The 25,067-nt window shown below is 41.8% G+C and overlaps 1 protein-coding gene across 8 annotated transcripts in view; it reads right to left on the reverse strand.

The window, feature by feature from the left end:
• The window catches only part of GPATCH8 (G-patch domain containing 8), a 58,148-nt gene that overhangs the window by 11,473 nt on the left and 21,608 nt on the right, over positions 1–25,067 (reverse strand). For 2 of the 8 annotated variants that reach the window (XM_074927132.1, XM_074927136.1), the window contains exons 3-8: positions 24,661–24,678; positions 22,515–22,587; positions 9,127–9,194; positions 8,559–8,645; positions 4,538–4,681; positions 2,209–2,245 (exon numbers count right to left, since the gene is read on the reverse strand). In XM_074927132.1, coding sequence (XP_074783233.1) covers positions 2,209–2,245; positions 4,538–4,681; positions 8,559–8,645; positions 9,127–9,153 — 295 coding nt within the window. In that variant the 5' untranslated portion in view covers positions 9,154–9,194; positions 22,515–22,587; positions 24,661–24,678. Of the gene's footprint in view, positions 1–2,208; positions 2,246–4,537; positions 4,682–8,558; positions 8,646–9,126; positions 9,195–10,043; positions 10,060–11,230; positions 11,276–22,514; positions 22,588–24,660; positions 24,679–25,067 lie in introns of those variants that run through there. The other 6 variants (XM_074927137.1, XM_074927133.1, XM_074927138.1 and 3 more) reach the window with 6 other exon arrangements.

Genomic DNA, 25,067 nt, shown 5'->3' on the forward strand with positions numbered 1-25,067 from the left:
GCTTTCTGAACTTTTGACGTGTGTTCAATTCTTTGCTACAAAAGCTTCTGGGAGTGAACTACACCATTAGCTAAATATGAGCTCAAGGGATGGCAGCCTTTATAATTTTACATAAGTGAGAACACAAGCCCTGCTTATTTTGTTAATCAACATTCTCTGCACGCTCGTAAGTGAAGTAAAAAGAGCAGAGGGGAAATGGCACACAACTGCAGTTTTATTTCATCTTAACTTCTACACTGACACCTCATTTTCAACTTGGGAAAATATACCATTGCAATAATGCAACACAGATAACTCAACGACACAAGTCTGCCTGCCCTTGAGGAGACTCGCATTGCCCATAATCACAATGTCCAGACCTTGCACACTGAAAACTTGTTTTATTGAACACTCTCCATGTGCAAGTGCTCTTCTCCGAATGTGTTTGCCATCAGCAAATGAGCAGCTGAACAGCTAAAACTGGGTTAAAAAATATACCACAGGTTTTTTGAGGGTAAAACATTTCTAGAGTAGAAAAGCCTCCCATGTAACACCAAGGATCATGGAGATTCTCTCTTCAGTCTTCTCCATTCAAGCTGTGCTTGAAGATACAAGTTTTTGGAAAGCACAAGTCCAATTCTCCCCAAACCAGAAAGTTCAGAGTTTGGATTTAGAGTACTCATCAACCACAGCAGTGACCACGTTGGTAATTTTATTGTGCTTTAACAGATCCCTCCCCCTTGGCATTAGAAGCAAAGATCCAGATAATTAGGGCATGAAGAGAACTGCAGATCTATAGATTCAGTTCTTAGTTCCACTCTCTTTCCCAAAGAACTTCTTTATGGAAATACCTTCCCTTTAGGCTTTTATAAAGGGAATCTATGAAGAATTAATCATATACACCTCCAAAACACCACACAAAAAATAAAATGAAAGCTACATAAAAGACTGCATTTCAACACTGGTTAGCGTTCTCACAGTTAACCTGGCAAAAGTTCACACAAGATAATGTTTGTTTTTCACAGGGAATTCAGAAGGCGAATGTTTTTATTCTGTTGGGTCAGTGACTCAGTAAACAGCTCAACCCTTCATCAGGCATGCTAGCAGGAAAGAGGTGACTGTATAGGAGATTCTGTAAGTTCCTGGATGAAGTAAAAAAAAAAACCCAACGGTAGAAGCTGACTGTAAATGCTACATTACTTACACATAAGGTAATTCCAACCATAACAATTTTTGCAAGCTGCTCTAAGTGATGGGCAATACAGATTAGGTTTATTTGATACGAATATACAAGCGGGGTAGAATCCCAGATAAAGTGACCCACATTCATCTTCACGCAAATCTAACATGAAGTACCCTTGATGTCAAAACCCAAACGGCCCACTCAGATGTGAAGCCCTAAAGGACACATTCCCACTAAGTCCAGAGTATTTGAGGATTGTGAGAGCTCTCAAGAATCTGGACATCACATTATCTGCAGGAAAGCAGCACAAAAATACACTGGGTCCACCTTCACTACCCACATTCCTTGCTAACTGCAGGAGAAGTTTTCTTTCTACATTTGCCTTCCTTTGCATTTGTCTGGTAATTATTACTAATCTGCTGACAGTCAAGACTGTGCAACAGAGGCAGGGGTCCTTCACAAGCTACCAGTCCTACTAGTTGCCGAGCTCAAGATCTTACAGCTAAAAAAACCCCATTAAAGATATCAATAGCTTTCAAGGATACAAAAAATTATGACATCTATGGTTACAGGCTGCTCACTGAAGGATCTTCAAGGGAACAGAGTTTATCTTCCCTTGCAGTGCCATCTATGAACTGTACAGCTTCCCCGAGAGGGACTGACCACTTGGTGAATAGACAGGGTTACTGTTCTTTAAAACACCTGTACTTCTCATTTCAAGTATCAACCTAATTTTAAAAAATAATAATCTAGAGAACAATGCTGTACACCTCCAACAAGATGTTTCAAAATGCAGTGACTTAAACAGGCCCATGGTTTGTGATTGAAGATTGAAGATAAATTGAAGATCATTTTCCCAGTTAAGTTAATCTAGATACGCTGCCTTTTGGATAGAAACTTAGCATTGAGGTCGATTCAGACATATCCAAATGCTATATGAAACCAGTAGAGTCAGGAAATAATAATAATAAAACCTCCCCTTTAATTGTTTGGTGTTGACAAGTTGGTGGGTCCAAAATTTATCCGGTAGGGATCAATACACTTACCTATCGTCCCTGTTTCGCAATAATCCTGAGTTCCTTCCTGGAATACAAGACAGTGTCTTTATAACTTGGGAGCAGTAAGGGATCTGAGGATGGAACATCTATTTACAGGGACAGCCTAATGCTCACTGAGCCACAGAAGGAATAAGCAAACACTTCAATGTCATGGGCATGTGTAACTAAAAATATTTAAAAGCAAAAATGATTCTGTGGAAATCTGTTCTACAAGCCAAGAAAAAGGCAAAACCAAAGCACTGTTGCCTCAAGAATTACCGCTGAGAAGATAAAACTTTGCAGATAATATATAGCAGGCCAGTTTACTGTAATTATCTAGGATACCATAATGTCTCATCTTTCCAAGAAAGCCTACTGATTAGCCTACTTTTAGGAAAACTGTATGTTTTTCCTCGAAAAATTTATGTTAGCTTTTATGTAACCTTGCCTTCTTGTCCAAAGAGGCAAAATACAAAACATCCATGTGCAACATATTATGAAAAGCACAGAATAGTTTGGGTTTTTTTGTTGTTGGTTTGGTTTTGTTTTTTTTTTCCCCAGACTACCTTAAAATTTAGAATAGGCTACTAGAAATGAGCCTATCTGGAGTGGTAATGAACAAGCGAGATAATGTTACTTATGCAAATTTACCTTCATTATTTCTAGGTAGTTTCAAGTTCACTTACTGAACAATGACCCAACAGGGTGACACACATTTCAGCACGACAAAGCTGGACAAGCAATTTCTTCCCTAAGCAAAACATGATTGCTTCTTCGTTTAAATCCCTCTGTAACTAGAAATTAATGCTGGGTGACGTAGCAAGAGTTTGAAGGCTCATTTTCTCCAAAGCCTGCCTGAAGTTACTGCAGTGAATGCAAATTATCCAAAATCACCAATTCCTTTAAAAATAAGCAGCAGTACAAAGCAACCCCCCAAATCCTTTCCACTGATGAAAAGATTACACCACCCTGTGTGTTCCCAAGACATTTTTCTTGCAGGTCACTCTTCCTGCACCTCTACTGCTGAGTTCATTTACACCAGTGAGGAGTGGTTGCTTTCCACAGGTTTGTTTCTTCTTCCACAGCATCTCTAGATGCCAGAGTAACTCTCAGCGTTACCAACTTCCCGTCAGTCCCCCTATTAATCACCCAAGGGTTTTAAACAGGAGTTGACATAATCATACTGCATCACCACGCGGTAAGAATGTGACACAAACAGGTCCTTCCACCTCCTAAATAGATGCACGTCATTGCACTCAAGTTTCAACCAAGCTGATGGAAAACTTCAGATGAAGTACACTGCTATCAGGTATCACGACTGTGCCACCAGCTCGGCCAAAGCAGCCCGTCTTCTCAAAACAAAGTAAATGGATTAATTTCTGCTCTTAATTCTATTAAACCACAACTCATCACAGTACTCAAACAGAAATTTCCCTGCTGTGAGAATTCCTGTTAAGAATCTGTGAATTTACTTTGAACTACCATCTCCTATACTTAATACACACAAAAAAAATCATGCTCTGTAATGCCATATTCTTGTTTTTAAACTGTTACTACACTGCTACTTTACAAAAATCTAGTACTCTACAGCACATCCTCCAGAAGTTATCAGTATTTTAATGATTGTATTGTTAGGATTTGTGACTAGGAGTATCAAAAAGCCTCCTTTGAGCAATTTCATGTCTAGATGAGCACAACACTGCTACCTGCTGTATGTTTACATCTCATTTAGCAGTTTCAAATGGTCAAATAGATCAGGCTAAGCCATGAACTCTTATTATTTACTGTGCAGTATGAAGTATCATGTAGATACTACAGTACATCCCTACCTTGGGACCAAAGCCAGTTCCACACAGATTCTGAACCCACCTTCTCCTGAGGGTTACAGAATTTGGAGAGTGCTCCGTTTTGACGATTCCTTTGACACAGCCCATTATTTCCTAGTCTGTTTTCAGTAACGTGACAGAACACAGACTAAAGTACTAAAATGCACACGTGGCATATCATCAATCTCCAGAGTTGTTAAAGCTGATGCTAACTGGGAGCCATCCCTACCCACACGTAGTCTTCCCAGTTTAACAGCAGCCTATTCCTGCCCGTGGGTCATTCAGAACTGGGATCCTTGATGCCAACTGTGGGTTGGGGTGGTTTTGGGTTTATTTTTTAGATGCATGGTGGGCATAAGAACCTCAATCTCAAAATATCTAGTGACATAAAACACCTATTCCCAGGACTATAAGGAAAACAGATACACTGGGGAAATACGCAGTATTAACCTCAAACAAGACCACTGCAATGAATACAAAATTGATGAACCGTGCTATCAACACTTCTTTACCTGCTTGTGAGCATGATCGTAAGAGTTTATGTGGTTGTCAAACTCTTGATGCTTTTGATACTGCTTGTCACAGAGTTCACAGTAGAAGTTTGCTCTGAGGTCTTCCAAAGCCTTGGCAATTGCCTTTTCTTTATCAACATAATCCTGCAAAATTAAAAAAAAAAAAAAAACAAACTTCTGTTAAGCTTTCTATAAAACACACTGAAAGATGATGAACTAGTCCTATAAGGAAAAACAGTCCTTAAGAAAATCTTGGCATACACCGATGATTATATTTATTAAGCTGAGCAGTCTTTGCAAATTCATAGGTATGAAGGATAACTGCAATACCAACCTAGCCTTGACTCAGTTTCCTAACATAGAACATAATCTTGTCATTAGCACAGGTACCAGTAAAAAGAGACCGCTTTAAAAAAAGAAATATAGTGCCAACGGCAGGAAGACAGTTCTGCAGCTGCAAGAGGAGAGTCTGCTGGATTGTCTGAGATAAAAGGAGAGGTTCAAAGCCTCATGCTAACACATAAACAAACTGGCAGCTGCCTGCTCATATAAGATGCACAAAATACGCATCAAACCAAGGAAGATCACTGCTTTTGGAACAGAATCTTAGAACTTTAAATACTGATACTTCCTCCATTTTGAGTGCTAACAGATGTCTGCTTGATGTCAGTTCGTCTACAATTCAATAGGGAGGATCAGAGATCTGCGGCTGGGAAAGCACAGCTCAGAAACCATTGAGCCTAATTCACTTCAGTGTAATTTTGCAGTCAGTGAAATCTTCCCAGGAGCAATGCTGTCCATTAAGCTGAGCTCAGATACAGTGATTACACTGGGAGTGGGTACAGGTAGGTAGTTGCCAGTTAATAAATGAGGGGGAAGGAGATCGCCTTAGAGGTTGCAGACAGTAATTTCCTTATATAATTCAACATTTGCAGAGGTACAAAACCAAACCTTCAAGCAAAGGTGAGGTGTCTAAATTGGCAACGGTCATGTCCTCCCCTCTGTTGTTATAAAGAGAAGTAGCAGCTTCTGCATTGGCAGGAGCAAGAAGCTCTCTGGGACTCTGGAAATCCCAGTCCCTTGAGCGGCTGTAAAGGCTTGAAGTCCGAGTGCCTGGAAGCCAGCCTGTGCTGCTCCACCAGCCCTGTCCCCCTGGGCACAGCCGTGGGCAATGCAGAGCTGGGGCCGCTCCGAAATGCACCTGGTGCCGAGATACACACTAATCTCAGAGCTAAGCAGCTTCTTCCTCTAGCCAGGTCGTTTCAATTACAGTCCCACCAGCAAAATTAATAAAACATCACCACTCTTTATAAGAAAGCTGGGGAAGGTTTACCTTAACAAGATGGAAGCATTTACTCACGTTGATGCATACAAGAAGAGCAGCTACAAACACAACATTACAAACTACCGCTGTGCTAACACCAGCATACCCCACACCGCTATTTACCATATGCATTTCAACTGGAGTAAAGAGAAATTATATAAGAAAAAATAGCCTAACATTTGAGAAAGAGCACCTAAGAGTTTTTCTTCAATGCAAACTTCTTATGGGAAATTTCCTTGCATTAGCAAGAGAGGCTAGCAAACTTGTTTTTTAAAAAAAAAGATATGTTATGGTAGCTTTTCTCTTTTTATTTAAGATCTTGTGCAAGCCAATATGGTTTATCTCCCAGTTACCACATCGAAATTACATTGAAATAATATTGCTGTGTGTTTTCTATAATGCAAAATTCATGTAAAAAACATTTCAACACCCAAGGGGCTGAAAATCTGAAAAATTCTACAGCTAAAAGTTGGAGGGTTTTTTTCAATTTAAAGCACTGTTCACCTTCTAAATAATAATTAAAAAAATCTCTTTCAAGTTCCTGCTTCCATTTATTACTGGAGGCCCTTGTTAAGAAGAAAAAAAGGAAAAAAAAAAAAAAATCAACAAAACTGTCTAGAGGTTTGAGCCTGAGGCAGGTCCCCCGGAAGCCAAGAAAGGAAAACAGAGCAGCGTGAGATCCACAGAACAATGACATTTAAAGTTCTTCTGAAACCCTGAACAAGCTTCCTGCGCCATGTGTAGGGTTTTTTTCTGAAAGCATCCTGTGGCTAAACAATGAAAACACAGCCATTTGAGCGATCAGAATCTATACAAAAGAAGGGAATTAAAGAACATTTCTTGCTTGCTTCTTGGTGGCAGAGTTATCTGAAATTCCTTTGAGACTCACTGAATGGCTAATCAGGATGCGGCCACAGTTGGCAATTACATAATGGACTCCTGTGGAGCAATGAAAAAAAATATGCTTGCAGAGATTTTTTACAGATTAATACAGAAATGCAAGAGCCTAATGATAGAGTATGCTAATAAAAACACATCTGAGCTGGGAGAGACTGCTGCCGCTCCACAGAGTTCCTGAAAAAAATCTGTGCTGAATAATGGCAGGAAGACAAAGTCTCAGAGAGCAGCAGACGTTCAACTGCATTTGAAAAGACAATTGCAAAACCCAAGAACTTTACCATAAATCGCATTGCAGACCTGAGATAAAGCATCATTACATGCAGTTCACACAAGAGCTCCTACCAACCACCCTGAAACGAAGAAATACTTTGTACTGAACAGCTGCTGCTGGCTGAAGATGCCCAGCATCGCAGCTGGGGGCTTGCTGCAGGGAGGGATCCAGGCATCAGCCACACGCTGCCCAAGAACGGCCAACGCTGCCCAAGAACGGGCAGTGACACAGCCAACCCTTCCCTCTGTAGGGTGTGAGCAGCATGCCACCCAGCAGGAGACTCAAAACAGCACAAAGGAGAAACTTCTTCAAGTAGAATGTGCACCTGGACATAGAGGAGCTGCTCAGCACTGGCTGCATAATCCCATTTAAGAGCACTACTTGTACTTTAAGGTGTGCCGAAGAGATCATTAGCTTCCTACAGCTCCAAACTAATAATTAGCTTTAAAAGTAATCACAACGGCTTTTACTTTTGAATGAACAAATATACTAGCAATTCACTTACCAAGCAAGTTAAGGTCTCAACTTAAGAAAAAAAAAGTCAGGAAAGGAGGCTGTACATTTTTGTAGCTGAATAAACTACCTGCAGTATTAACTGTTAAACTGGTGAAATGGAACTTCAGATTTGCCATGGAATTGAAACTATTTTTCCACTATTCCTCAAAGAATTAAAATTTATGCAAAACTGGAACTTTAATGTCTAGGGCTCTTCAACCCTGGCATTCTCAAATCTCATGACAATTAAACAAGCAGGCGTTCCTAAAACTTGATGTACTTTATAGACTGGAAGAGTGGATTAGAGGACTAGCAAAGACCATGTCTCCACAGGGAACTCAGAGCTAATCCATATGTTCTACCATGTCATGCTCAATGCCAACACGATGGCCCATTTTTATCATTAAAAACATAACAGTGTTTGTCTTACAAAAAACCCCACAGGTTTTGTATGCCCTATAGAAATTCAAAATATTTTTTTAATGCTGCCTGAGAAATTCTTCTGAAGAGATACAGCCCATCAATTTCTCAAAACTGGAGCCATGTCCTACCTTTTCAAAGACAACAGGACTTATGCAATAATATCATAATGCACTACTTGCTGTTTGCTCAGTAACAACAGGTGATCTACTCCACTTCCAGCTGATAACTGCCCATCTAACATTTGCATCTGCAGATTTTGCACTGACAATGTGGCAGGTTCACTAGAAAAATTTGGCAGCCCTGGCTGTAGGAAGGAAATGTTCTGCTTACCCTGAGACTGTTCTTTCCAGAACAGGAGCAAAAGCACACAGAGAAAGTTCTGCTGCTATCCTGTAGCTCTTAGGGAGCTAAACAAACATCAAGGTTAATTCCAGGAAGTGAATAACCAATTTGTTAAAATATAAATAATCTCAACAATGGCAAAAACCCCAGAATACTTAATTCCTACTACCATTACCAAAGCCTAACGAAGAGCTCTGTCCTATCAGAACAAATCCTCTCCCACTCAGCCCACGGGAACTTTGATGTCAGTGCCCCTGTTTCAGTACCTTGTATTTCTGTCTCAGCTCCTCGGTGTCTTCTTTCTCCACCTCCAGTACACGCCTCCGCTCAGTGGCATCTTCGGCATAGTCAAGCTTTTTTAACAAAAAAAAAAAAAAAAAAAAAAAAAAGAAGAGATGCAATTTGTCCCATAAATACTTTGCACTGAGAGTGCCAGAATGTGCAGTTTTGAAAAGATGAGGTTTGAAACAGAATCTTTGGATATTGTACTTCATTTTCCCTGTTTCATCATCCCACAGTGTAACCCACATGCAAAACAGCAATCCTCCAGAGGTGCAGGCTCCCAGCACGACCCTCCACTGCCAACAGTGGCCTCGGCTCTGTGCAGTTTCACTTGCAAAGCCCAGGAATTTCAGACAGCATCCACACCTCAGAACTCAGGTACCCATGGGTAAACAGAGCATCTATTTTGAGAAGTGTTTTCTTACTGTGTTAAGAGCAAGTTTTTCTTTACCTTTGATGCACAAACTCTCACTTTTAAATTTCCTCCCTATCAACTCCCCGAGAACCATGCAAGGAGTGACGGGGTGCAGGGCAGGAGCCGGGTGAGCTTACCTCCATCTCCATCCGCCCCATGCCCATGACATCGTACTTGACGACGATAGGGATGGGATCTGTCCTCCCTGTAAGAGGAACACACACAGAGGTGGTCAGCGGCCAGGTCATCACCACAGCTCGCTTTACACATTGGGTTTGGGTGGTTAGAGATCTTGCCTTGGAGTGCAGAGACCAGAAAGCTACAGTGAACCAAACACAAGCCATTCTCACAGCTTACAGCCAAACCTGCTTCTCAGCTCCAAACCCCTTACAGATAAATGCATCCTGAGTACTGATAAATGGTATTAACTGGTCATGTAAAGTATTTTGGTTGTTAATGTTCAACCATGACAAGTCCTAGGGTAGGGCTATTAACAGGACTTGAGACATGAACCCTCTCCTCAGTGCTTCCACATCAGACAATACATACTCCTCATCTTCTGATGCAAGTGAAAAAGCTATTAAATATATTTTACTGCTCTATCACATTAATAATGGATTAGGACTTTCCCGTAAAAGATGCGGAAGCCTCCCTCCCACCAACTTTTGTCCCTTCCCAAGACTAAGTAAAGCTGACCAAGAAGCGTGGCACAGAAGCCAAACTTCTTTCATCCAAAAGAACCGCCCGGCCCGGGCCAGGTGGTCAAGCACCTGCTTCCCAGCTCCTGCAGAGATGCTCTAGCACTCGCTGTGTCATCTGTAAGCTGTGAAAAGGACTAGTTGCGAAGAAAATTGACTTTGAACTAATCAAACTATGCTGGAGATTTATTTTTTTAAACATATCTTTAATCCACTCATAACCAGCCAAACAAAGCAAAATGGGGCAGACAAGCACTTTACTACCACAGCTTTTTAAAAAAATTATTATTATTTTTATTTTTACATCACAACTGGCGCTGTTTGTTGTGATGTAAGCCCACTGAAAAAGTACTTACCTTATCCGGTGCATACCTTGAGTAAAAAAACAGAATGTTTACTTCCCTTATTATTGCTCTGGTTTTGGTGTAAACAACTGTTTTGTTATACACACATACACATATATTATACCTTTGGGCTAAAAGATCTACAAGTTTCAATCATGCCAAAAATATTCCATTGCCATTCACATGCATAAGAGATTAAAATCTTTAAAACTGCCTCGGAAAACCTGTATAGGCATCAACTTCTCTCTTCTCCAATATCAGCTTGCTTAACTCCTGCAAAAGCGACAGCCCACAGATCTCAGACTCCACAAAGGGAACCTACTCCGGTCAGACTTGTGTCTTTTTAAAGTACAGAGGCATGTGTTTTATTTTCAGAAATAAGTCTATTTAATTAATTGCTTTACGGTTTTGTTTATACGCCCACAAATTTGACAGGCATATATCCACCAAGTCCAAAAATAGTTATCATGCTGATCCAAAATAGTATTTTGAATTGAGCTTTTGTTTGGGTATTTTAAGCATTCTCCATTTGAAAATATTTCTCTTACGCCCAATGGTATAATAAAGTAAGCAGTGACTGCAATTTTTAGCAAAAGGACCAAATTAAAGACAGGTTATAAAAATGACTTCCTAAGTGCAATATCACTTTCATAACGTCTCAGCCAGGGATTTACTGGTAAGTGGTGAACCCAAATGGAATGGCTGGCAACAAGTGCCAACAATTTTTTTTTTCCAAAGCTTTTTTCTTTTTTTGTTGGTGGTTTTGTTTGTTTGTTTGTTTCTCCAGCAATCGAGATCTTTCGATGCCCTGGTAAACCCCTGCGTACAAACAATGCATCAGTACTTTTGCCTTCTAAGGCAGTCAAAGTTTTTTGGGTTTTGTTTTTTTTTTTTTCAAAGTCTATTTGGAAATTGCAGTAGCAAGTGCTAGTGCCCATCATGTTGGGGAAAAATCAAGTTTGGACAGTATTAGAAATTTATGTTTAAACTGATTTTGGCAGTTCTAACACAAACAGAAACATCCCTTCTTAGCAATACCCTTTAATGAACAAGGATCAGACAAGTGTGCATAAAGAAAGGAAAGGAAAGGAAAATGAAAGACCAAGCAGAAGGATGATGGCTACAACAGAGAAAGTAAGCCTAACATATTGGTGCACTGATGACAAAAGGAGTAATTCAGTCTGAAAATAAAAAATTACCACTGCTAAGTTTACCATCACCACAACAAGTCCAGGATCATAACGCTGTAAAAAAGAAACACCATTTGTTAGGCAGAAACCATTAGGGGCAGAAAATAGGCCGTTTGAAGTAGGCAGGTAGGATGGGTTAAAAAAAAAATAAAAATAATAACACGAGGCTTCTTCCTCACCCCTCCACCCCATCACCATGCTTTGCCCTGTGGAATCAGGGAGCGGGTAGATTTTGAGTAGTTGTTACGTGTTTTCAGAGCTGCGCTCGCAACCTCGGTTTTGGGTGTTGGAAGAGGCTGAGCTCCTGGTGACAGCCTAATTTAAAAGAGGCACTGAGGAACATTTAAGCTGGCAGTTTAAAAATGAAACAAATCAGGATCTTGAGGCAATTACGAATATTTTGGGTCAAAAGGAGCTCTGTTTTCAGGTAGGAGGAGAATATTCAATGCGAAAAGTGATGTCTTTGTTTTAAACTTAACCATCATTTCACTACGAATGAAACAGCACGGCAGCCGGCCAGCGCAGCCAGCCAGCGTGACATCCAGCCCACAAGTGCCAAGTCCGAGCACTTGGAGCACGTATCACGGCCAGGGGCACCAGTGCCCCCCCCCCCCCCCCCCAACCCCGCGGCTCCCTCTGGGGCTGGGGGACACGCTGCCAGGCGAAGCGCTGGGCTGTGGGGCCAGGGGAGTCTTGCTCTGTGTCCTAGAAAAGCCACTAGAGCTGAGGGAAGGGAACAGGCTCTTGTGTTGCTGAAGGGCCACCTCTCACCCCACTGACTGCCAAGCAGGCTGGGCGGAAGATGGACAACAGCCAAAGGGGAAAATGGGACTTTAAAAAGTTAAGCTCTTTAAGTTCTCCTTTTGAAGAACTTCCTCAAGAAAATTTATCCCACAGCTACTGCACATGACAACAGCATCTTTACCAGCATGTAAACGTGGTTCTCAGACGTTGTGGGACTCCCGGGTTTAGGGTTCCTGCTGACCCTTTTTGCGTACACCGACATACTTCAAAGGGAAAAACTAAGCTTTCAAGAAAGGGCAAGAATTCCCACACTTTAGGCCACTACACAGGGTTGCAAGCACTGCCACACTGACAACTAACCCCCCATATGGTAAATCATGCAGATCACACAAAGCTGAGTCTGTGCACCATCCCCCTACACCCCAGAAAATTTATCTTCTTTTTGAACCAAGTCACAAACGCTTTCCTTTAGAGACTGGTCACATTACAGAGGCTACAAACCCAAAACCAGAGAGGGTTATTGTATAAAACACTTCCACGCAAGGGTAAAGACTCTGTGGAGAGGACAAAGCATAAACCTCCGGCAGGATGGGAAAAACAAAGAGCTTACACAAGAGTCACATCTTGGAAAATCCAGTCTCTTAAAGTATTTCCTTAATTCAGAAAAGAAATGAGATTTTTAAACTGAATAGATATACTTGCTTTGCTCTCCACTTCCCAAAGAAATGGGGAAACCCTTCTCCCAAGTTGTGAAAAACTGCTCACCCCCAAATATGCCTCGACAGCCACCCCCCTTCCTGGAGCCCTGTGCCTGCTCAGAGATCTGCCAGCAGCAGGGAGGAGGCAGCACCTTGCTGGGCAGACTTCTCCAAATTCACTCTTTTTTAATTGCACGAAGTTACTGGCTATAAGCAAATACTTTGCCAGCAGTGTTATGAATTAACAAATCTTGGGAAAAGAGTTAATCCTAATGCTTCAGGGCTTTAGCATCAGACACCAGGTCGTGCTGTACGCGGAGGATTATTGTTCCCCGGTTGCCAGCTGCAGGGTGCGTGCTCCGTCTCTGGACACAGCGGGTAGATGCTGCTCTGCTCTTCGAACAGGACTCTGCACCAGATGGACCTGCCATCTGAGCCCGTCTAGAAATGCTGGCATTGTCAACACTAGTGCACATTTTATCTTTTTTTTTTTTTTTTTAAACAGTCAAAACAGAAAACAGTTTTCATCGACAATTTGCAGATTCAGAACTCCTCCCTCCAGCAATATCATGCACCGCAATAGATACAAGACTTTTCTGAAGGTCTGTTTAACAACAGAGAAAGAACAGGATGCTCCCATTGAAAAAAAGATGTACCCCCAAATTACACATTAATGTAATTCAGTTACATATATTTCAGTGTATCATTTATGCATAGCATGTAAGCACCAGAGAAGTAACAGAACAGCCTTAATCCTGCTATGTTGACATCTTAATAGAAATTCCTCTCAGGTACAAGCTTTGTGGGATATAATCCTAGAGGACTGATCAATATCACACTCTTCACCAGAGAACTTCATGAACTAAGCGTCTCGGGAGGATACAAACTGTAGGATGTGATCTCATTGAGTACAGATGATTCTTCCTTACTCGCTATCTTTACGCTACAGCTGAAAACAAAACCACGGTAAGAGACAACTGACTAGGAGGTTTTAATTGCTCTTGAAAAGGGACTACTGTGGAGATTAGAAACATGGGTGCATGACGGCAGCGCTGGGGAGTTTGATGATCACATCACTGGATTTGCTCTGGTGGATAAGGGCCAGTTTGCTGTCACCTGCAGCACAAACCCCACCGCAGGCTGTAAAAGGTCAATAGGTGCCCGGAGTCAGCCATCAATGCCCACAGCAACATACCCACAGATACAGGACACCACCACCACTCAACTACAACGTCTCTGTGAAGATGGGAGATAGGGAGGAGTCACTAGTTGTGGATGAATTTAATTTTCAAAGATTAGGAATTCTGCAAGCTCTTAAAATTTTCCTGGGCCCACTGCATGTTTCGATAGCCCAAGACCTGTTACACTGAAAATTCAGACTCCTCATTCAGTACATCAGAAGGGGAGAGGTGAGGAAATCCATTAATTTTTATGGTGAACAAGCCCTGGCATGCTCTGCTGTGCTCCTTGCTGGCTAAAAATGATACCACATTATCAAGCACATTCCAATTGCTGCAAGAAACAAACAAACAAGGCAACCTTTTATCCTGATCTCCTTTGGGAATTAGATTTGTGAGCTCATCCTGTTTACGTCAGATTTCTGGAAAGGGTCACAAACAATCAACAGATTCAGACAAAGTCTGAAACATCTACCATCCTCAGAGACAAGCATCAAGTCCCAAGTGAAGAGAAACTGTATTCCAAGTACACAAAAACTGCACTGTGAACTTAATCCTTATTAAGCAGGAGAGAAATGACAAGCCAAAAGCCAAGTTGAAAACACCCCAATTACATGGAAAACATGAAACAGAAGCTCAAAACTCCTTCAACACACAAGCCAAGGTGGCACTTGCAGAAAACCAAGCAGAGCTCCCTGAACTTCTGCAAGGGAAGGTACACAGCAGAGTCTGGGTCAAAAACCATCCCTAAGCCAAACATTGATCAATGGTACTAAACAACAACATGGAAGATGTTAAAGCAAGAACATAAATCTTGGTCAATCTAGAATAGAAATCAGAGCTAAGAGTCACTGTCTTACTTGATCTCAGCAAGTGGAGAGGACTAAAGAGTCCTGTCTGATTTAAGGCTACACTGCAAGAGTGGCAGCAGGCTGTGTGCATGGCCATGACTACTCACCTCCCACACACTCATCTTTCAGAGTTTAATGACACTGCTTTAACATTTTATGAACACGAAGGGCAATAAAGCCCGATACTAAGCCAAAAGTAGGCCATCTCTGTCACAATAAGCATGTGTCACAAAGAATAACAATTGCATTGACTACACACGCTCAAGCAACCCATAAACTTCTCACCTGTAATCGAAGGAAGGATCCTGCACATTCAAAAGCAAACAAGGGGGCAACTGCTTCCCCCAAAGGAGACTGAGGCATTAAGCAAACCTTCCCTTAGGTCTGCGGCCTTGTGGATTTCTGAATGGTAATGAAGACTGGTGTGATGATAACAGGCTTTCAAAGCCACATTACCCAGGGTTTTCAAAGCTAAATTCACATGAAAATATTATTCTTAAAACTACTGCAATGATTTATGCTAACACAAATGTGGGAATATTAGTCTATGCCAGAATTCAGGTTCTCGTGAGGACATGTTAAGATACAAGAAAAGATTGTGTTCACATGTATTTCTTGGGCAAGACTGCCAAATCATTCCGTACGTAATGAATAAAGGCCCTGTTAAACATTCTTATCTTTCCCTTCGATATTTTCTTGTATTTATTATAAAGCTTCAAAACCCAGAAAGAAACACAACATTCCTCATTTCCTTGTGGTGTTTTTCTCGGACACTCATTGTTCCATGTTCTCAAGGCCTGACAAACATCTACTCTGTCTGCCTTCATGAGATCAGAGGATTCAACAAATGGAAAAATACATTAATATATTAAGCCATTTGGTGAACTGGTGACAGAGCCAGGATTCAAGACCTCTGGAATTCAAACCCTGAGCTTATTTGTCCAAGCCGCAGCTGCCAAGAGATCACATTTGCAACTGATCTAAGTTGCTTGAGTGGTCAAAGCTCCACTTCTTACTCCCCACACATCTAAGGAAAGCGGCATCCAGAAAGCACAGCGTGCATCACCTGCGGCCACCTGACACCGTCTCAGAGCAGTGACTCTTACTGAGCTTGAGCTCACAAAGGACAATTATCACAGAGGCTGCCAGAGAACGGATATTTCCTGCCTTAGCCACAGGACCACTTCTTCACCTGCAGGCTCTCCTCTCTGCAAGTCTTCTAGCATTTCTTTGACAGTTCTGTCCTTTCGCTCTTCTCATCCTTTACAAGAGGGAAAACAAGAGCTTGTCTGAACAGATTTAGTGAAGAATGTGCCAAATAAGAACTGCATCGTAGTATAAGGGAAGGGGGGAAGCGATGACTATATTTATCATCACAGAATTTGCAAGTCAGAGCAGAAATCCACTTGTGCTTTTTTTTTTTAAATGAAAACCATGCAACAAAAATACAGTTAAATGGAGGAACTGAATTCTAGCATTTTCTAACAAATGGGATATATACCTGACTTTGCTACCTTGTTAGATAATTTATATACTCATGAAAGGATAAAACAAAACCGAAGTTTTGTTATGCACTCATAACTGCTGCTCCCTGTGTCACCAGTACAATTTATACCTTGAGTCTGCAGCACACCTTGATCAACAGGAACAGCACTGTCCTGACAATCTGCAAAGGGTTTATTGTTTTCAGGCTGAGTGGAAGAGAACAAGCACACAGGAAGGCGTTCACAGCTTCCCATGGCACTGCCAAGAGCTCCCATGACACTGAACATGGCTCTGACTGCAGGCAGCCTGCATTACATTAGTATTGCTGCTCTCCAGAAAGATTCAACCAGCCTTTCAGAACAGTTCTGCTGAAATGATGCCAAAACTTTGCTAAAAACATAAGCAAACAAAAGGGAAATTATTACTACATAGGAAAGGAATCACGGAACAGAACACATTTCTTTTGGACCAAAGGCTACAGGTAAACCTACTGCTACTTCAACTAACTGCCCCAAAAGGGACTGCCCTTCTCCACACACAGCCATCTGCTGCTTCTGTTTTCTGAGAAATTAAGATAAGCCAAGTACTAGTATAAAACAGCATCCCACAAAGCACTGCCATCCACCTTGACACTTAACGTTTCACACCGAGTAACATTTTCATCACAACAATAATCAAGTGGTGGAAGAGCTGCCTCTGTCCCCTACAGACAAGCCAGGAACAAATTTCATGCATGAAGTTTCAAGGCTCAATTCCAGTTATACACTAAAACCCAGTATTATCTAAACTGTTTGATTTAACAACATAAATACTTAAGAATAGCTATGCCGTGACAAAAACATATGTTATCTGTTGCTATAGCAAAATACTAGATTCTGATTCATGTCTCAATACCACAAAAGACCAGGATAATCCCAATTTTGGGAATACTGTGGGAACATGAATTAAATCAATGGTTTTAAACATATCAAATTAATCATACACTACACACAGTTGGTGGCATAGGGAAACTTAATGTAACAGGTCTTGCAGCAATTTTTAAAGCACTGAGGTTGCAGTCAAACAAGCACATTTCCTTGAGAGAACCTTCAAACAGCAAATCTAGAAGAGCATGTTGAATAACTACAGTTACTACGCAGTACCCACTCACAGAGTGACTAGCTAAGTATGAGCTAGAGCTGTCCATCAAAGCTGGTCAACCTTCCTGCAAGTCCCTTCCACATGGCCAGAGAACACCAGACAAACCTCCCTAACTGCCCAGTCTGCACTCTCCAAATCACGTCTATTTGCAGAAAATCATCCCTTCAGAGCTGCGCACCCGCTCCCCTCACAGCCTCCGCACCCCTTCCTATGACAGAGGAAGCAGCAGGATAACCATGAGGAGGGGAGGAGGATGGCTATGAAAGAACTCAGCAATACCAGAGCCTGGGGCATTAACTAGCATTAAAGCCTGCCTGCTTGCTCTTTGCTATCAGGCTACCCCTTGTCCTCATTTATCAGATACTCCCCACCACACACACTCCAGTCCTGACCTCATCCCAGGGAACCATCTAATTCTCAGTGCATGACTCCCCAGATGAGCTAGATGACCGACTCAAGAGAGCCAAATTAAAACATCAGCCAGTCTGAAATGCTAGGTCATTTCACTGCGTGTCCTACATGTTATCCTCTTTCCGAGTACATCAAATGAAGTCACATATTTCCCTGTTTTCTGACAGAGCAAGTTAATAGCCTTTTGTTCACCTACTCTGTTCAGTTTTCCCTAGTTTACTTGAGATTAAACTACTGGTTTTAGTCTTGGACTTGTACCTCTAGAATATTATTACCTCATAGTAAATGCTCAAGTCCAAGACAAAACCCAAAGTTTTGAGCATTATTTTTTTAAACAAGGCTTGTCAAAAAATTGAACACACAGGGAAAATGTGAAGAACTTATACAAAACCTGCCAATCGGAGACCTGGAGGTGTTGATTGCCAGATGGCTGAACAGGAGCCAGCAGTGTGCCCAGGGGGCCAAGAAGGCCAATGGCATCCTGGCTTGTGTCAGCACTGGCGTGGCCAGCAGGGACAGGGAAGGGATCTGAGCCCTGGGCTCGGCACTGGGGAGGCCGCCCCTCGCTGAGGGGGTTCAGTTTTGGGCCCCTCACCCCAAAAAGGCCATTGAATGACTCGAGCGTGGCCAGAGAAGGGCAACGGAGCTGGGGCAGGGTCTGGAGCACAGGTCTGCTGGGGAGCGGCTGGGGGAACTGGGGGGGTTCAGTCTGGAGAAGAGGAGGCTGAGGGGAGACCTCCTGGCCCTCTGCAACTCCCTGCCAGGAGGGGGCAGAGAGGGGGGATGAGTCTCTGGAGCCAAGGCCCCAGCGCCAGGCCCCGAGGGAATGGCCTCAAGCTGCCCAGGGCAGGGTCAGGCTGGCTCTGAGGAAGGATTTCTGTGCAGAAGGGGCTGTTGGGCGTTGGAATGGGCTGCCCAGGGCAGGGGGGGAGTCCCCGGGATCCCTGGGGGGGTTGAAGAGTCGGGCTGAGCCAGCGCTGAGGGATCTGGGGGAGTTGGGAATGCTCAGGGTGAGGTTCATGGTTGGGCTGGAGGAGCTGCAAGGGCTTTTCCAACCCGGATGATTCTGTGAGTCTGTGAAGTATTTTCAAATGTATGATTAAAATTACACTACTTCTGTACACCAGTCTCTCAATGCTTTTCATAATAATAATATGAAATACTTATTCCAAGAGAAATCATTTAGAGTATTTGAATTCAAGATGTCACTCAGCTCTCATTCCTTTTCTGACTTATGTAACTCCTCTGATTTATTCACAATCCATGGTCTCATTTAGCACAGGACTTCACATGAAGATCAGTGTTTTACCACATCTTTTGCTAGCTTTATTTTTTCAGTAGACCACAGAATTCTAGATTATCAATTACACGTGTTCCCCCCTAAAGAGAAAATGGTCTACAACCACCATTTTCTCATTTGTTAGAGCATAACCATTGCACAATCTCTATAGAAAAGTGGTTCCCCAAGCCATACTTTCCAGATTAAAAAAGATCCTTGTCAACTGGCAACCCCCTCTTCTGCTTTTTCATATTCATTGGCTGTTACCAAGTTGAAGCAACATTTCCAAATATAACACAAGTTGTTTGTGGGGAAAAATAAATGTGAAAAACATCAGGAGAAGAGATGAGCAGAGGAATGACTCTGCTGAATTCATTATGAGCTTCTCTGAACCAGTATTCTAGCACTTGCATGGTCAGAGATGACAGCACTATCCCCGTCTGGTACTCCACTCAATATGCATCTAAAATAAAAGATGCAGATGTGTTACAGGTAGAATACAGCTTCTCTTACAACAGCTATATTATTATGGACATGGATTACTTGCTTTCTTATCTAAGTGGCTCAGCTACTCCACCAGCTACAATAGTTAACAAGAGTAAAACCACAAGGCAGCTGCCCCAGAAGGTACAAAACTACTCTGGTTTGGAAATTTTGGAGAGAATGAGCCAGTCTGCTGGGTATCTTTGTACTACAACAGCAGATTTTTACCACCAGCAATTGCCAAGTGTGAATTTTAGGCTATTCCAGCTGCCATTCAGAGAAATAGTTCAGCACTCTCACTGCTGGATTATATCCACAGTGGGTAGTTAACAACAGTACAGTCCTGCAGTGTCAAGTTCTTGTTGAACAAGGACATAACAGCCTTACTAGAAGAAGCATTTATGACTGAAGCTCCAGTTCTGATCAACATCTAGAATTAAAAGCTACATAGAAGTAAGCACACTGAACTCATCAACTTCCTTTAAAATTCAAGTCAACCGCACTGAAGCAAGATGAATGCAGTATCAATTCTGTATGTAGAACAAAATTTAGGTTTTTGAGGGTTTGTTGCAAAGGCCTTCTGCAGGAGGTCAGATACCATACCCAAAGCTGAAGACTACTTGAAGCAGTTCTACTTCTGCAGTACCTCTTAGCTGTAGGCTGTTTAAGATTTTAGGCTCAAGCACAGCATGAAGCACGCAGAGTTAACAACAGAGATGCTCTGCATTTGCTAGTCTTACATGTCTTTAGAAATCACTCTTGGTCCTTTCTGATCAAGAAGGGAGTGTGGAAGAGGGGAAGAACTTTGTTTTGCTCTTCCATTCTCAGTGCACATCAAGTAACTTCACTCTTCAAACTTCTAGAATAAAATCATAATTGGATGCAAATGTTTCCTTTCTGGCAGTTTATATTTGGATTTTTGGACAATCTAAGATTCATGTAAAAAGGTCACTGGATAATGAATTAAACACTCCCAATGTGATCATCATCAATGCCACTGGCACAGGCTCTAGCTGGTCGTAACGAAGAGGGAGCATCCTTGATGTCCTCACGTGGAGCAGAACCAGAGCAGCAGCACTCCTCCACATCTCTGCTCTCGGCCCCTCAGCCAGAGAGGCTGTTTGCCTGTCAGAGGGACAGGGCACTGCTCTCCTTCTGGAAGGCAAAAGGCACTATGCAATTCCTGCACGCTCTCCAAAGCCCACACTAGGAAGGTTTCAGTGCTTACCTGGTTTAAACTAGATAGGCTATTTCTATTAAAATGCAGGAGGCCCAGGAAACCCCTCACAGCCCAAACCACGATTTGTCTGTAGCTTCCAGACAGTTCAAATCACCAGAGCTTCAATAACATGCAAGAGAGACAGTATGGATTCAGCGCTGCGAAATGCACAGTGGGAAAACCTCAATCTGGACAAGCATCAGAACACAAATGCCTGATCAACCCCGTGGGCACCCCTGACCCTCTCATCCTCAGGACACAATGACACCACCCTCTTGCCCCGAACTCCAGTCGCCTGCTGTTTACACCGTCACGGCAGTGCCTGCAACACCACACACACAGGGCCCCTCGGGCTGTGCTTCTGCGTCCAGCTGGGGCTGGGAGACGGCTTTAACTTCTCTCAAGTCTCCGTGTTTCCACACTGGTGACGCACAGAGCAATACAGCGCACCCAAAAGAGAAAAACAGACCAGATTACACATCCAGTGATGCCATGCCAAAGCAGAAGCCCAAGAGGTGACAACTACAACCATGTCCTGAGCTTTGGCACCAGCACAGGACACAAGAGGACTATAAGAGTGCCATGCATTAACCAGAGGATTTCAAATGAAACCATGTTAGAGGAAGCAAGAAGCATTAACCACCAATGCAGTCCTGTCTGAGAAGTTAGAGTGCCTTAGTCCAAGAGATTAATATGCATTCCCAGAGTTCAGAGAGCTCATTACCTCCCGACAGTCCTCCACAGCACAGAAATACTTATCTCTAACGGACTCACTGTAGGGGCATGGAAGTCCAATTACAAGCTCCCAGGTCTTCAGACTAAGGGTATGGGAACATGAGTAAGTTACTCTGAGGAACTCAGGGTACACTTGAGTTTCAAACACTTCCAAGAGGTTTCCACAGAAACCACCCAGGCACACAGTCTCATGCCTGTGGTAAATACTGAGCACCTTACTCGCAGTATCACAGGCGGATGCTGTGTACACAGGCAGTTCATAAGGAATAACTGGTAGGAAGCACTAACTTCAGTTTTTCTCAACACATCACTGCTGTGTGCTTTCACCCTGGCTAGGACCTCTGCAGAACAGGAACTACTGGCCAGGGGAATGGCTAAAGCCACCCATATGAACTGGGCAGCACCAGCTCAGTTTAAACCACGGGATTCAGTGTCACAGGAAGGATTTTGGCTCAAGACAGCATCAGGACGAGGTGTATTGCTTCAACTAACACTGTGGCATCTCAAGGCAATTTGCTAAATCCCTGACAAAACAGGCCGCTGGGGAACAGAAATAAGCCAAACCCATGAAAGCCCTCTGGAGAAACTAGAAGCGAGCCTCTCCCATCCATGAGAACCTCTGCCACCACTTTCAATCTTCAGTGGGCCCTTTTACTCGCCTTCTAATGGCTTCTGACACCACTGTGAAACATGCACACAGATCATCGTAACTAGCTGGTATTTTAAATTCTTTTAATATCAAAGCATCCAGCCAGCAGAAGAATATCATTATAGTTTTAGAAGCTGCACAACTACCTGTTAGTAAGTAGGCAGTTAATTCACCTCCCTCCAAAAATGCCAAACACGGTGATTCTTACACATACATGACACACACACATCATGTCTAACCTGTACCAATAAGTGAGGCAGCAGCTTCCACTTGCAAATTGCTAAATATGAAACTCAACAGTGCATTTGTTTGGATATATTAATAATGGAAAGAAAATCTATCTAAGAACAAAAAGCAGAAATAATTTTGTTAAAGACTAGAGTTGGTGTTGAATGGTTCAGACACAAGCTACTGGACTTACCCTGCAGTGACTTTCCCAATCCCTGGCCCAGCTTCCACCCATGTTTCTGGAGTAAGCGGTGTCCAATATTATCCTGACAGACAGAACAGAGAAAACAAACCAAAAATATTCCAATAATATATTCTTCCCTTCCCACTGACATTTAAACATGTGATGAGCAAGAGATTTTCTACATATATATGCATGCAAAAAAATGCTACTGAAAAGGCAATATATGCCCAATAAAAGGGAAAGACAAATGTCAAAAATTGCTGGCTAGAATTTTTCCAGGGGGATGGGGTATTGGGGACGGTCACTTTCTGATGGTGTGCTGGGCAACTTTTGTGCATCACGTTTCAAATAAAAAAAAAATAAAAACAAAAAAAAGCAATGTGGGAGAAAATAAAGTGTACCAATAAAAATTGACAGTAAAAAGCATAAAATCAAGCTATTTATACAATCATATCCATCACCTAGACAGCACCACTTAAGATTTTTTGTAAAGAAAATCTACAATGTGTTTAGTCATTTTGTTTGTGTGTCAGGCTTTTATAATACTGAGTAAGTTGTAAGTGCAAGACTGCCCCACCACTAGAAACCAAAACACAATCATAGCAAAATCCAGGCTAGACTTGATTGGGTTTTTTTATATATGTATATATATATATATAAACTAGCATGCAGCCAATATTAAACTGAAAAAACAGTGAGGTTAGTAAAACAACAAAAAAAAATCAATTAAATAAAATGAGCTCAAGCACAGACTGGGTGATGCATTTCACATGTAAACTAACAAAAATACTAAGATGTTAGAATGAAACAGGCCTAGCAATAAGTTAACAGCAAGGAACCATTAGTGCATGTAGGGGAAACAATAAGCATAATGTCTCATCTTCCTAAAAAAAAAAGCTATTTCAGAATAAATGGAAAAGTACTGATGCAGCAATTAAGTGTCAGCTTTTGAAAACAGGGCTGAGCAGGGGCTCTTTGTGGAATTCATTATGGTTTTATGCAAGATTTCTTCCCCCAAACAAAGAACAAGAGTGCTAACAGCACCCTTGTCACCATCTAAAGCTGACAGCTTATCCCTTATTGATCAGTTTACCAGCTTACTAGCAGTGACCAACTGTCAACTCCTCAAAGAAGGACTCTTTTAGGACTGTGTTCTCCTTCTAATCATAAAAAATAAAAATCAGATATGTATTTGTTGATTATTAATTGTTATAAGGCAAACCCCAATTCAAGATACCACAGAAATATCCTGAATTACAACAGGCTGTGAATCTAACATTGAGTGGTACATGGAAGCTTAAAAAAAAAAAAAAAAGATATCTATGCTGCAGGTTTCTTTAATTAAATAACCAAGTCATCAACGCAAGTCAGAACAGCAGTGGTTTTTTCACTCACTCCACATTGAAGAAAATGACCACACAGTTTGCAGAACTTTGGTGAATCAGCTTGAAAGACACAATCTTCCCAAAAATATTGGCTGCATGGATACATTTCTCCTCAAAAAGATTCTATCAAGTATAAATTTAATTTTTTTTTCTGATAGACAAGTGAGACATTTCGTCTCCCTGTATTTTTCAAGGCAACTACGTACATCTTTCCCACACTACCGGCTCTCCCCCAGGAAATAATTAGGGCTACATGGAAAAAAAAAAAAAAAAAAAAAGAAGTTGTAAGGAAATGTCTGGTTATAAAAGCTTAAATCAGTATATGCAAAAAAAGAAAAAAATGAACAAATATGGATTCCAACCACAAACATCATGGAGAAGACTATCTGTTTGGGAGTGTAGGAAAACTTACCTGCAAATATATCTGCTGCAGACCGTTTCTCTAACGGCCACAACAACTGCACAGTCCTTCATGCAAAAGAGGCCTGAAGTTCAAAGGTTTTATGGATAACGAACTAATTGCTGTACCGTTAGCATTGCAACTGTATCTGACAAAGGATTATTGAATTAGATTTTTAAAAGCCGGTGCTGACAAAAATGGCTGCATTTTCAAAAAACAGGACAAGGAGTACTTTGCAATCTTTTGCTAAGTGGAGATGAGACATTGTGCTGACTGTGTTGTGTTATGAATGCACTAAAATAAAGACAGATGAAGCAGTATGCTATTTCCAAAAGCAGTGCAAGTGGAGTGAAAGCATTTCCATACGAACCTGGCTTTAAAAACTGGGCTGTCAAAAGAACAGTTAAATGTAACACAAAGTAAGAAACTGTCCAATCACTAATGGTAGTTTTTCTTTTGCTTTGTTTTCAATTCACTGCTTGCAAGTAATGTATTTATTAAAGAAGAGTGAAAGCATAAAATAAATTCAACAAGTCAAGACCAGCTGGGAGATTCAAGAGCGGTGTGTTGTGACTGACACAGTGAAGGGGTAAACAAATGTTAAAGGGAAAAAAGAAAAATTTAGAAGGGTTATACACATTAGCACCACTTTTACAAAACCACTCAAGAGGATGGTCGCAAGTTGTTTGACATAAATTGGAATTATGCCTGAATACTATCATCCTGTCTCAGTTACCAGGAAGGGGGTGTTTTTCCCCCCGTGAGTTGCTTCCATTT

Source organism: Athene noctua, chromosome 25 (genome assembly GCF_965140245.1).
Source record: "Athene noctua chromosome 25, bAthNoc1.hap1.1, whole genome shotgun sequence".
In the NCBI taxonomy this organism is placed as follows: Eukaryota; Metazoa; Chordata; class Aves; order Strigiformes; family Strigidae; genus Athene; species Athene noctua.